Source organism: Palaemon carinicauda, chromosome 16 (assembly GCF_036898095.1).
Source record: "Palaemon carinicauda isolate YSFRI2023 chromosome 16, ASM3689809v2, whole genome shotgun sequence".
Lineage (NCBI taxonomy): Eukaryota > Metazoa > Arthropoda > Malacostraca > Decapoda > Palaemonidae > Palaemon > Palaemon carinicauda.
In genome coordinates, this window is record NC_090740.1 from 30,601,100 (window position 1) to 30,615,227 (window position 14,128).

A 14,128-nucleotide genomic window follows, 5' to 3' on the forward strand; every position below is an offset into this window, starting at 1 on the left:
ATCCATAGGAGCCCGAAGTGGGTCGAAGTTGTCAACTGGATAGACTGGGGATAGGGAGACTGCCGAGGAGGTGCTCGCTTCCGGCTGCCTGGGAGGCAGTGAGGAAGGAAGCCTGGCCGAGGATTTGGGGATGGTGAACAAATCCTTCGGTTCCCTCCCACGAGGCTGGAGGTCCTCTGTCCCCAAGGGCCTAGAGGACTCCATCAGCTTACAGGTGGAATGTAAGTCCGTTGCCGTACAGGGTGAGTCCCGTCCGGTCGCAGGTCGTGCCTCCTTAGACACTATCTCGACCAGTAAAGGACGGAAGGAGTCTCCATAGGAAGTAACCCTATCCTCCTTGGGGGGGCGAAGGACGAATCCTTTTCCTTTTCCCCTTTGGTCTAGCCAGTGGCGTCTTGAACTGCAGGGGGCTACCCTGAGATTCATGCCTAATCTCCTCCGGAGGTCTTTTGCAAGGGGATGATGGTCTCCCTTTGCCAGAAGGACCCGCCTGTGCGGAATCTTCCGAACTCCTCCTAGGATCGGAGGGAGGAGATGACCCTGGGAAGAGAGGAGGCAATAAAGGGATCCTAGGTGTGTCACCTAAGGACTGGGAGAGGGGAAAGGCACGGGGAGTCACGGGCTCCCAAGGAACTAAGGGGGAGGTCCTTAGGAAGGCACTGCTCCCTGGGTTTAGGAACCTGGGCAGGTTTCCTAACCCTCTTGTCTAAGGGAGGCTTCCCTACAGGCAAGATTGGCACAGGCCTACCCTTAGGGATAGGATCTGGGTTCGGTCGTGCAGGCGACTGTTGTCTCTGTTGAGGCCTAAGGGCTTGAGAGACTGATTGTGAGTGCCAAAATGGTCGTGCGCTCGTGCGCCAGACTGTTGAAAGGAAGAAGGGTGCTCGTGCGCGCGCCCTTCCAGATTGCGCGCACCTTTTTCGCGCTCGTGGCGTGCATAAGGTTGTTCGTGCGCATGGTGCGCAGTAGGATGTTCACGCGCATAGCGCGCAACCGGTTGTTCGAGCGCATGGCAAGCAACAGGATGTTCGCGCATATGGCACGCCATAAAATGAACCCGCGCCATGTTCCCCATTTTGTTTTACGCGCACCTAGTCGATCATGCGTGCGAGAGCTCTCAGGTTGATAAGAGAACTCACTGCTACGCTCACCCGAAGGTTCACAATAGCTTGTGTTGTGTGAGCGCGAACGATCAACACAACGTGAGTTTGAAAACTCTCTGTCATAAAAAGAATGACTATGGTCACGAGAACCCGAAAGTTCAGCGTGAACTGTGTTGTGGGAACTCGAAGGATCAACGCAACGAGAAACCGAAGTTTCTCTGTCACGATACACCAAAGTGTTAGCGCGACTAAAGTTACGAGAGCCTAAGGGTTCAGCGTAACTCAGTTTACGAGACCCCGAAGGGTCAACGTAACGAGGAACCGAGGTTCCTCTGTCACGAGACCCCGAAGGATCAACGTGACTGACGGTACGAGAACCCGGAGGTCCAACGTTACCATCGTTACGAGAGCCCGGGGGTTCAGCGTAACAGAAACCTGAAGGTTTCAAGTCGCAAGAGCCCGAAGGTTCAGCGCGATGGAGACCCGAAGGACTCCTGCTGTCACGAGAACCCGCAGGATCAACATGAGAAGAGCCAGAAGGCTCACGATCCCGCCAGCCCAAAGGCCCAGAGGGTGATCGTCACGAGACCCCGAAGAGTCAACGTGAGGAGAACCAGCAGGTTCAAAAAGATGTTTCCTCACAGCCCGAGGAGGAGAACGTCCAGGGTGGAGAGGGGTTACCCACCCCTCCACTCTACGAACCTACGGAGAGGAACGTTCAACAGACTCCGCCCGAGGGGGAGACTGATTAAGGTCTCCAGACAATTCCTCAGCAGGGGAGGAGAGTTCACCCGAAGGAGAACTACGCTTATAACAAGGTTCTCTTTCCCCCCCTGGAGGAGAACCTAAAGCGTAAGGAGATTGCCGATGTACAGAGGCAATCTTCTCTCACGAACGAGAGATATGTTCCCTCGAAGGGGAAGCTTGCCTTGGAGAGAGCCCTGCCACCGCCCCTGGTGGGTTAGCTAACTCTTCGGCATCAGAACCAGACTCTTGGCCTGACCGACGGTCAACAGCGCCTGCGCCAAGAAGAGGAGGATCGACCTCCACAGAGGAAGGAGATGACCGCCTTCTCTCTCCTCCCCTTTGGAGGAGTTCGAGGAGAACTTCCTTCGTAGGGGGGCCATCGACGCCCAGCGATGGCCACAAAGACACAAGGTCTGGAAAGGAACAGGCTCTCCCTCGGGGAAGAGAAGGAGCCGACTCACTAGGGGAGCCGCCACCCTCATCTATCCCACAGGGTTGACCTGGAGTCACAAGCCCTGCGCTACTCCTCGACCGTGCCCCGGAAAGGCCTGGTCGAGGATTAGCTTCGGGCAGAGATTTGGACGTAGAGGAAGCAGAAGCCCGCGATTTCTTCGATTTCAAGGACGACCCCGAAAGCGAAGATTCGCGTTTAGACTTCTTCTTACGCGCAAACCTCTCCCACTGGGAGGCGGCCACTCCCTACACTCGGAACAGGTGTTGTGCTGCGAACACTGAGTTCCCTAGCAAGCCGGGCATAAAGGGTGTAGGTCCGTCTCCACGGACGACATGAAGCTGCCGCAGCGGCGGAACAATAACCAAACACACACCGAAACACACAAAAGAAAAAGGAAAAGTAATAAAGTAAAAGCAGTTTGTTTAACAGGAGAGAGAGACAGCACGTCTGCACTCTACTGAGCCAAGAGTAAAAGTGGTTACTCAACCAACAGGTGAGAGTGAGCGGGGTAGCTAGTCTACCCCAACCCCCTCCTGCTAACTAGCGGATGGGGTAATTATCCCTCACTAAAATTATCTTGGCTGGTTTTCAGCGTTGCCGAAAGCAATACCCTATAAATAGCGAAGGTTTGTATCTGTGTCGGAACGAAGGATAAATTCAATCCAAAGCAATATACTAGTAAAATTTACTAACCTAGTCTAGATTACTTTAGCCATGTTAAAATTTACCATAGTTTGAAATATGGGACTGCAGATTGTTTAATAAAGGTAATTAAAGTATCAAACTATAGTTAGTCTAAAAGATATTTCTCAATCTAAATAACACTTTGATACCAAATAAATAATCAAATTAACACCGCACGTAATTGTAGAAAATGTAGTTAAAAATCAACTGAACTTGAAAGTAATCAAACCACAACCCTGCAACCACTATGGAGTCTTATAGCTTAGCAATTTTCATAAACAAACCATGATTCTTCAAGGAAATTTATGGCAAAAACCAACTTGGTACTCCAATTAGCTGTTGCTAAAACAATTTCCAAATAAAGGTTTCTAGAAAATATAAGGAAAGTAGATGGCTTACTCAAATTATGTACATTTACTTTCAAGCTTATCATTATATTTATCTAATACTTTGTGATCTACTGTGACCAAAATTCAAATTAAAAATTATATTGCATTTTGATCATAGGGTGATTATGGACCTTAATCTCACAAAACAAATTACAACATTACCTCAAATAACTAAAATTTTGTCCCAATAATACTAAATGGCTCTTACTGGAGTCATTGATAAGTTCTTGCTGATTCTGACTTGGTTGAGGACTTTTCTCATCAGACAGAATGAGGGAAATGCGCACACATCATGTTGTCCCACCGTTGTTGAAATGCATCTTGCCATAGGGCCTGGGGGTTCTGGACTGGAGAGCAGTAGAGCAGGAGCCTGAAGTTTAGGGCCGTCGCGAACAGGTACACAGTCGGGGAACCACACAAAGTCAGAACTTTGTTGGCTTCTAGATATTTCAAAAGACCACTCAGAGCCTACTATCTGAGTTTCTCTGCTCAGATTGTCTGCAATCACATAGGGACACCAAATTGTCTTCTGTCCATTTGAGTATCTCTACTGCTAGATGGCACAGGGGCTGCAAGAATGTACCACCTTGCTTGTTTAAGTAGGCTACTAGCGTGGTGTTGTCGCTCATCAAGGCTGCCCTCATCTCTAAGAGATTTATATGCTAGTACCTTTCTGATTCGTACCACAAGCCAGAGATGGTGTGGTGCAGCATGTGGGCCACCTCACCCTTCTTTTGATGCATCCAAAAAGAGCATCAGTTCTGGGAGAGGGACAAGAAGGCTGACCCCTTTGCAGAGGTTCTCGTCTGCCAACCACAACCTGAGGTCTGTCCATAACTCTGACCTTAGATGAACTATGGTGTAATGGGAATCGGTGACCTGATTTCATTGGGACTTGAGGCGCCACTGGCAGGATCTCATCCTGAGGCGACCATTGGGTACTAGATGGGCCAGAGATGATAGGTGGCCTAATAGACGCAGCCAGCTATGGGCTGGTAGCTCTTCTTGCCTGAGGAAGGGCCCTGCTAACTTCCTCAACCTCTGAATTCTTTCGTCTGATGGAAATGCTTTGTGTCTACTATCATGCCCAGGTATACCTTTTTTTGAGAGGGTAACAGTTGTGCCTTCATGAGGTTTACCATGAGCCCCAGATCTTGACAAAGCCTCAAAAGTTTGTTTCGGTGATGAAGAAGGGTCGCCACCAAGTCTGTTAGAATCAGCCAGTCATCCAGATATCTTAGGAGATGGATGACGATTCTGTGAGCCCAAGATGACACTAGGACGAACACTCTCGTAAAGACCCGTGGTGCCATGGAGAGAAAGAAACACAGCACCTTGAACTGGTATTGGTTCTGGTTGAACATGATTCTTAGATACTTCCTGGAAGATGGATGGACTGGGATCTGGAAGTATGCGTCCTTGAGATCCTGCGTACACATGAAGTCCTGCAGTCTTATTTACTTGTCAGACCATGTCAGCTGTCTTCATCTTGAATGAGGTTAGACTGACAATCCTGATCAAGGACGAAAGATCAATGACTGATCTCCAGCCAACAGACGCCTTTTTAACAAGATAGAGTCGAATGAAGAAGCCTAGAGACCTGTCGAAGAACTCTTGGAGAGCATCTTCTTCAACATGGTCTGGACTTCGGCACGAAGGGTCAACTTGTTTATGGTTCCCTTCACATAGAAACTTATTGGAACTGGATCCCGAGTCAGTGGAGGGAGAGATCAAATGAACGGGAAGCAATACCCCTAACAAATTACCTCAACCCTCCAGGGTTCGGCCCCGAGTTGCCCCCACCTTAGCCAGCGGTTTTGCAGGCATCCACCTACAGGTGGACGTGGGAGGATTGCCCGTCCTAGCAGGATCCGCCTCAGCCCGATCCCCTGTTCCCCTTTCCTCCATGGAAGGACTTAGAACCTTTACAGTTGCCTTGACATGACTTCTTAGACATGTTAGGGAGCTACTGTCATGGGCTCCTATCCCTATTTGTCTGCGGTTTGGAAGCAGGCTGTTTCTTCTGTGGTGGAGGTTGGTATGGCCGTGATGACAAAGTCTTGTGCAGGAGGGAGTCGTGGTTTGACTTCCTCCACCTCTTCGCTACCCGCTCAATGTCTTCCGACTCGAAAAGAGAACTCCCCTCAAAGTTTCTCAGCCTAGAAACCTCGACCTGTGGGAGCTGCCAACGGAGCTTCTCAATGATTGAGTCCCGTCTCTTGAGGATGGTAATCGCCCACAGATTAACAACCGGGTGGGAGAGGTTCTCGATAGTCCTGGTGCCGGACAAGAACAAGGTTTAGATTGACCTCCTTGTGGACTCATGAGACCAGTCCTGAGATCTGATCAAGTGGCCCACAGATCCCAACCAGAGGTCCAGCCACGAAGTAGCCTAAATGGCGTATTTTGCAACCTTCTCCTGGTTGATAATCTCCAAGGCCGAGTACAAGACTGAGAGTCCTGTTAGTCTCTCGATGGGAATGCCCTTTCAGAGAGTTTCTAAAGAGTGATCAAGAGGCAAGGCCGGAAGAGGCTCATCAAGATCTTATAGTATCTCCTCTGCTACAGAAACGGTGGCAGGAGGAGCGTAGAAGAAGAGCTTGATCGGAGGGAGACAGAGGAGCCTGTAGCTTGTGACACTGCCTTCTTTCTGGCATTCTTCAACCCCTTTGACCAGGGCAAAGCTGCACTGGCCCTCAGGGGTCTTTGAGTGCCATAGACCTGGTACAAGACAGTGTCTTTCCCATCCTACGGGGCTGTCGATCGGTTTGACAGCCCACCGATGGATCTAATGCAGGTCAGAACCTGCCAGGTGTGTTCAGACTCCTTCTGTTCCAACTCTGTGAGTTTGGGGCTAGCAGCTCTTGGCAAAAAAAGGTCCTCAAGACCAAATTGCTCATCCACCTCCGAGCTCTCCTCCATAGGAGCCCGGGGTGGGTCAAAGTTGTCAAGATAAGTCGTTGACGGGGAAACTCTAGCTAACGTACTATGGGACACTTCCCGCTGCCTCTCTTGCTGAGGCGCAAAAGCTCTTGCCAAGGACTATGAAATGGTGCAAAGGTCCTACGGCTCCCTACGCTTGGGCAGAAATTCCTCTACCAGAGAAGGCCTTACGGCCCTTTCATTCCTGAGAGGACGTTGATCCTCTCCGGAAGGAGTTATGACGTCATGTTGAGATGGAGGATGAGACTCCTGTGGAACCACCTCTATCGGAGAGAGGCGGAAAGAGTTAGTCATAGAGATTTCCCTGTCCTCCCTTCAGGGAGACAGCCTGATCCTTTTCCTTTTCCCCTTTGGTTTTACCAATAGAACTCCGAAACTGCAAGGGGCTCCCAGGAACCTCAGTGACTATTTCCTCCCCACTCCTCTTCCAAGGGGAGAGGGGTCTCTCCTTACGGGAAGGTCCGACCAAGGCAGAACCTTCGTATCTCCTCCTAGAACCTGCAGGAGGAGAGGCATCGGGAAGGAGAGAAGCCAACAGGGGGATTCTAGGCATACCACCCAAGGATTGAGAACGGGGTATAGTCCCCATGATAGCATACCCCACTATGTTAAATAGTGCGCTTAGCCATGGGGGGTCTTTACCTCCCGATGAAATGAGAGGAGGATCTTTAGAGTGGCCAGGAGCCCTGGGTCTAGGAACCTGAAAAGAAGGTTGATTAGATACCTTAACTGTGGGCAGGAGTGGCACTGGTCTAACTGCCAAGGGGTTTGCCAAGTGTTGATCTCTCAAAGCAGTGCACTACTGTACTATGGTGCCTCCCTATTTCTATCCCCCTAAAACCGATCTAGTGGGTGCTGATCACTAGGGGGGAATCAGAGCAGTCAGTCTTGGGGACCCATGCGAGGGCAATTGACGAGGAGGTAAGTGGCAAGGCGGCGAGAGCCGTCTTGTGGCAGGTGATTGCCGAGACGGAGTCTTGCGACCTCTGGGAAAGAGTCGCTGGTGTTTGGCGGGAGAGCACCTAAATTATAAGGAGAATGCCGATCAAGCGGCTGGCGAGACTGGTAGTCATCTCGCCTAGAAAGAGGGTCTCCCTGTAAGGGGATACGATCTCTCGTCACCTAGAAAGGTGACGGTATCTCGTTCGAAGATGAGTGACAAGAAGTCGGCGAGACCAACTTGACTGACACATAGCGACCAGTTGGGTCGTGATGAGGCAAGTCACGCAACACTGTGGTAGCAAAAGCAGTCGTCCACCTATGAGATCCCAAGGGATCATCGTAGCGAGAGCCCAAAGGCTGAAGGTTCCAAGTTACGAGAACCCCAAGGTTCAATATGACAGGATACGAAGGCGCTAAGCCACGAATGCCAGAAGGCTCAGCGCAAAGAGAGCCTGAAGGCAACACGAAGGCCCGGGATTACGAGAGCCTTGGAGCTCAGGGTGAAGGTTCTGTGTCACAAGAACCCGAGGGTTCTGCGTAACGTAGGCCCGGAGGTCCAGGGTCACGAAAACCCGAGGATTCTGGGTAATGTAGGCCAGGAGGTCCAGGGTCACGAGACCCCGAAGGCTCGGCGCAACGAGAGCCCGAGGGCTCAGGGTTTCAAGAGCCTGAAAGCCCAGCGTGACAAGGGTCACGAGAGCCTGAAGGCTCAACGCGGCGAAAGCCCGAAGCCTCAGGGTCACAAGAACCCGTAGGTTCTGCGTAACGAGGACCAGAAGGATCAGTCACAAGAACCCAAAGGCTAAGCATAACGAGATCCTGGAGGCCCAGGGTCATGAGAGCCCAGAGGCCCAGGGTCACGAGAGCCAAAAGGCTCATCGCAACGAGGACCCGAAGGCCTGGGGTTACGAGAGCCAGAGAGCTCTGGGTGACCGTCATGAAAACTCGAGGGTTCCACGAGACGAGAACCTGAAGGTTCAAACAGGCGTCTCCTTATCGCAGGGGGAGGAGCACGCCAAGGGTGACGAAGGATCAGTCACAAGAACCCAAAGGCTAAGCATAACGAGATCCTGGAGGCCCAGGGTCATGAGAGCCCAGAGGCCCAGGGTCACGAGAGCCAAAAGGCTCATCGCAACGAGGACCCAAAGGCCTGGGGTTACGAGAGCTAGAGAGCTCTGGGTGACCGTCATGAAAACTCGAGGGTTCCACGAGACGAGAACCTGAAGGTTCAAACAGGCGTCTCCTTACCGCAGGGGGAGGAGCACGCCAAGGGTGACGAAGGATCAGAAACTCCTCCACCCAAAGGAGCCTCAAAGGAAAAGTCGCAAATGAGAGGAATGTTCTTCCAAAGGAAGACATCACCTAGGACTATGCTTTTCCCCAGCCCTAGGGGTTGAAGCATAGGTCTAAGTCACAAGGTGGTCACAGTTAAATCTTTCTCGCGGACGAGAGAGATGTCCTCCCAAAGAAGGAACTTGCCTTGGACTTTGCTTTCCCACCACACCAGTGGGAGAAACATAATCCTCGGCATCAGACACAGGGGACCAACCGACAGGCAGCAACACCAAGGTGGTCTGGTGCTGTGCCCTCAGGGGAAGCCTCAACCTCCGAAGAAATTGGAATGCACTTCCTCTCGACACCCAACTGAAGGCCAAAACTGTAAGAGATCAGAAAATGAGCAGAAGCTCCCAGTTGGGGGAAGGGGCAGGACCGAATCACTAAGAGAAAGGGTACCATCCTTCGAACAACAAGGTTGACCTGGGGTTGATAAGGCTGCGCTGCTACTCAGCCATTTCCCAGAGAGGACCAACAGAGAAGCGGATTTGGGAAGAGATCGGGGAGTCAAAGAAGGAGTGTGATTTGTTCGACTTCAAGGAAGACCCCGAAGGAGAAGAATCTCGCTGAGACTTATTCTTTTCCCATGCCCAAACCTCTCCCACTGGGAGGCAGACCATTCCAGACACTCAGGACAAGTGTTGTCCAGATCACACCAATGGCCCCAGCAACCTGGACACAGCAGGTGGGGATCCATCTCAAAGGCGGACATGAAGGTACCGCAGGCACGAACTTCGAGACCAGGACAGGTACACATGACCAAAGAAAGAACAAACACACCTGAAAAGAGAAAGTGATAAAAGTATTATTCAAATGGCAAGTCTTAAGTGGGAGAGAGCGGCAACGTCCACACTGTACAGAGCCAAAAGCAAAATGGGTGCTCAGCCTAGGTATGTGAGTGAGCGGGGTAGCCAGCTAACCCCCGATTGATTGATTTAATTTTTTCAGGCATCCTGACATCGCTAACCCCAATCCCTCCCACTAACTAGCAGTGAGGTAGTTATGCCTCGCTAGAATCTTATGGCTCCTCTTCCAGCTTCGCCGAAAGTAATATCCCTTATAAATAAAGAAGGGTTCGTATAGTGACGGAACAAACAGTAAAGTACTGTACTCAAATCACAAACCTGAAACTATAAACTGCTCCAATATCTATTTTATGAGGTTTATGTTTTTTAATTTCCTTTTCCATTTCCTCCTGATCCTTAAATGATTGGTAACGAAGATAGATGTCATCTGCAATCGTAAAGGAGAACTCCCGATATGGAAAGCAGGTCTTCGGAACTGAAATTAAATTTGAAGTGTGAAGTCATTTTTAAAATTTTATGATTTTTCCAATTCAACATGGAATGAATAAAGAACAAAAAAATAAAAGATTAATAACAACTAATTATCTTGAATTTTCTGTATAAGACAGTAACATCTGTTTAAAGTTGTTACTACAATTAAACTTCTTCCTCTAAATAAACATTCCCATGAGCACCTAAACATGTTTACTAGCTCTGGCATACACTGCAATTTATAATGAAAGAAAATCATTCATTATTTTAATACTCACCAAATATTTGTATGCTACAGTATATCCTTCAAGTGGAAGCTCACTGATAAGAGGTTAAAATGCTAGTCTTCCAGAATCTTAATTAGCCTACCCTAGTGTTTATACTTTCTAATTGTAAAGTGTCAGTAATTGGTATTTCTTTGCAACTATTTTCACTTTGTTTCTGAACCCACTAAGATGAAGGGAAGTGGGAGGGTTCATATATGAATCTTGGTTAAGTATTCAAATAGTAAAAATTACTGTAATATGACAAATTCGTAGATAATTTGTATTTTTCCTAACCATACAAACCTTAGCTATTTGAATAGGGTATTACTTTCGGCGTAGCTGAAAAGACGAGCCATTAAATTTTTAACGAGGGTTTATGACCCCTCGCTAGTTAGCGAGGGGGTAAGGGAGGAGTAGCTAGCTACCCCTCCCCCCTCACACACCGGTGAACTAGTTCACTTTGTTTAGAGGTAGGACTTATCCCGGGGGACAGGGCTGGCGGGCAAGTTTGATTAAATAGCTAAGGTTTGTATGGTTAGGAAAAATACAAATTATCTACGAATTTGTCATTTGTTCCGTAACCCAAATACAAACTACGCTATTTAAATAGGGTGACAACCCTTAGGAAGGGTGATAAGTCCCAGCCATACTGGCTTTGGCTTTTTGCCCGGGGACTCAGTATCTGAGTAAGTAGTACTCAAGATAAGGAGTCCCTGCACCTCGCAAGTACCTTGCTCTGCAAGGATCGCGGCCTACGTAACCTGTGTGTGAAGGAATGAAGTGTGACTCGTCCTAGGAAGTTGACCTGGAGTCCTTTAGATGGAATTCTAGGTTAGGACGTTCCCAATACCACCTCGTAAGGGTATGGGGGACGCGACAGTATTATCTTAATACTAGGAACACAAGGAAGCATGGTTTACCTGCAGTGGTTTGAGGTCAGCTGTGCAGAGAACCCAGGATGCTGCTTTACCCAAGAGAGGGGAGGATGAAGAAAAGAATAAGGGCCAGGCATACCTTTTCATTCATGCAGACTAAAACCGGGTAACAATGCCCTCAACCTTCTGCTACTTGTCCATTAAGGAGCCTGAGGTTTAGACCAGCTGTTGTGCAGCCACCACAGGGCCGATAGAAAATGTATCGAGCCTCCTGTTGGTCACGTCCTGCAGGTAGTGGGCTGTGAAGGTCGTTTGACGCTTCCAAACCACTGCTTGTAGAACCTGCGTCACGGAGTAGTTTCTCTTGAACGCCAGGGACGTATCGATGCCTCTGACATCATGTGCTCTAGGGCGACGTGACGGAGGAGGGTCTGGATTCAGAGAATAGTGGATGACCCTGCGAATCCATACTGAGATAGTATTCTTAGTGACCCTCCTCTTCGTCCTTCCTGTGCTCACAAACAATGCTTGCACTCGAGGACGAACTGCAGCTGTTCTTTTAAGATAGAGCCTCAGACTCCTTACTGGGCACAGTAGGAGATGGTCTGGGTCATCTGTTACAGAACGGAGACTCGAGATCCGGAAGGAGTCAAACCGGGGGTCCGGCACTCCTTGATTTTGAGTCTTAGCTACAAACTCAGGGATGAACCTGAACGTTACCTCCCCCCCTCCCCTTGAATGGGCAATGTCATACGAGAGACCATGAAGTTCGCTGACTTGCTTGGGCGAGGCCAAAGCAAGTAGGAACACCGTCTTACAAGTCAAGTGACAATCAGATGCCTGGCGTAATGGTTCAAACGGAGGTCTCTTAAGAGCCCTGAGGACTCGAACCACGTTCCATGGAGGAGGTCTCACTGCCGACTGAGGGCAGGTAAGTTCATAACTTCGTATGAGTAAAGAAAGTTCTAGCGAGGAGAAAATGTTCATTCCTTTTAGCCTGAAGGCAAGACTTAAGGGTGAGCGATAGCCTTTCACTGCCGAGACTGAAAGGCGCATTTCTTCCCGCAAATACACAAGAAACTCCGCTATTGCTGGAATAGTGGCATCGAGGGAAGATATCCCTTCCCCGACACCAACCACAGAAGGTTCTCTACTTCGCCTGGTAGAACCCGGCGGATGACTTTCGCAGGTGTCGAGACATCCTTTCAGCAACTTGTTGCGAAAAGCCTCTCTCTGTGACGTGAAGCCGTAGCGATGCTACGGCTTTGTGGAAGATGTTAGCGTGTGGTGGCTTGAGTAGCTCGTGTCGAGGAGGGAGTTCTCTCGGGAGTTCCATCAGGAGCTGCAGAAGGTCCGGGAACCACTCTGCGTGATGCCATAGCGGAGCTATTAAGGTCATTGACAGGTTGACCGAAATTCTGGTCTTGTTGAGCACCCTTCTCATCAGACAGAACGGGGGAAAAGCATAAACGTCGATGTTGTCCCACCGTTGTTGGAAGGCATCTTGCCAGAGTGCCTTGGGGTCCAGGACTGGGGAGCAGTACAGAGGGAGCTTGAAATTCAAGGCTGTCGCGAACAGGTCCACCATCGGGAACCCCACAAAGTCAGGACTTTGTTGGCTACTAGATGATCCAAAGATCACTCGGTACTCACTATCTGAGACGCTCTGCTCAGACTGTCGGTGAGCACATTCCTTCTGCCCGGAATGAAGCGAGCCGATAGTGGAATCGAGTGGACTTCGGTCCATCTCAGTATCTCTACTGCAAGATGGGATAGCTGTTCTGAAAAGATACCTCCCTGCTTGTTGATGTAAGCCACTACCGTGGTGTTGTCGCTCATCACCTCCACCGAGTGACCAGCCAGGTACTGTTGGAACTGTTGAAGAGCCAGATAGACGGCCTTCATCTCCAGCAGGTTTATGTGGAGGCACTTTTCTGATTCTGACCATAGGCCTGAGGTCCTGTGGTTCAGAACGTGGGCCCCCCACCCTTCTTTTGAGGCGTCCGAGAACAGCATCAAATCCGGGGGGAGGACGAGAAGAGCCACTCCCTTTCGGAGGTTCTCGTCTGTCACCCACCATTGAAGGTCCAGTCCGTCCGTTCCGCAGGACCCATAGGGACCAGAATGTTCGGGGAATCGTGACCTTGATTCCACTGAGACTTGAGCCGCCATTGCAGGGATCTCATCCTGAGGCGCCCATTTGGAACTAGACGGGCCAGAGAGGAAAGGTGACCGAGGAGACGTAACCACGATTGGGCTGGGAGTTCTTCTCGTCTGAGGAAAGGATCTGCGACCCTCCTTAGCCTTGCTATCCTGTCGCCTGATGGAAAGGCTTTGTGGAGATTGGTGTCCAAGATCATGCCTAGATATACCAGTCGTTGAGATGGAAGCAGAAAAGACTTCTCGAGATTTACCATGATCCCTAGATCTTGGCAAAGTCCCAGAAGCTTGTCTCGGTGTCGAAGAAGGGTCGACTCCGAGTCTGCCAGGATCAGCCAGTCATCCAGATAACGAAGTAGACAAATGACGATCCTGTGTGCCCACGAAGAGATCAGGGTGAACAGTCTGGTGAAAACCTGAGGTGCTGTGGAGAGACCGAAACACAGCACCTTGAACTGGTAGATCTTGTTGTCTAGGCTGAATCTTAAGTACTTCCTTGAAGACGGATGGATTGGGATCTGGAAGTACGCGTCCTTCAGATCCAGTGTACACATGAAGTCTTGTGGTCTCACTGCAAGTCTGACCGTATCTGCTGTCTCCATGCTGAACGGAGTTTGTTTGACAAACCTGTTCAGAGCTGAGAGGTCGATGACTGGTCTCCAGCCTCCAGACGCCTTCTTTACAAGAAAGAGTCGACTGAAGAAGCCTGGGGACCAGTCGACGACCTCTTGGAGAGCATCCTTCTTTAACATGGTCTCGACTTCTGCCCGTAGGGCTGGCCCCTTTGCCGATCCCATGGCATAGGAGCTCAACAACACTGGATTCGCTGTCAGGGGAGGGAGAGATGTTATGAATGGGACGCGATACCCTTGACTGATTACAGAAACCGTCCAGGAATCGGCCCCGAGTTGCTGCCACCTGGTTGCGCAACTTTGTAGGCATCCCCCCACTGG

At 50.0% G+C, this 14,128-nt stretch overlaps 1 protein-coding gene across 1 annotated transcript in view; it reads right to left on the reverse strand.

Moving 5' to 3' along the window:
• Prim1 (DNA primase small subunit) overlaps positions 1-14,128 on the reverse strand; it is a 105,419-nt gene that overhangs the window by 69,214 nt on the left and 22,077 nt on the right. Inside the window, exon 2 of the mRNA XM_068389723.1 lies at positions 9,722-9,878. Within this exon, the coding sequence (XP_068245824.1) occupies positions 9,722-9,878 (157 nt within the window). The remainder of the gene's footprint in view (positions 1-9,721; positions 9,879-14,128) is intronic.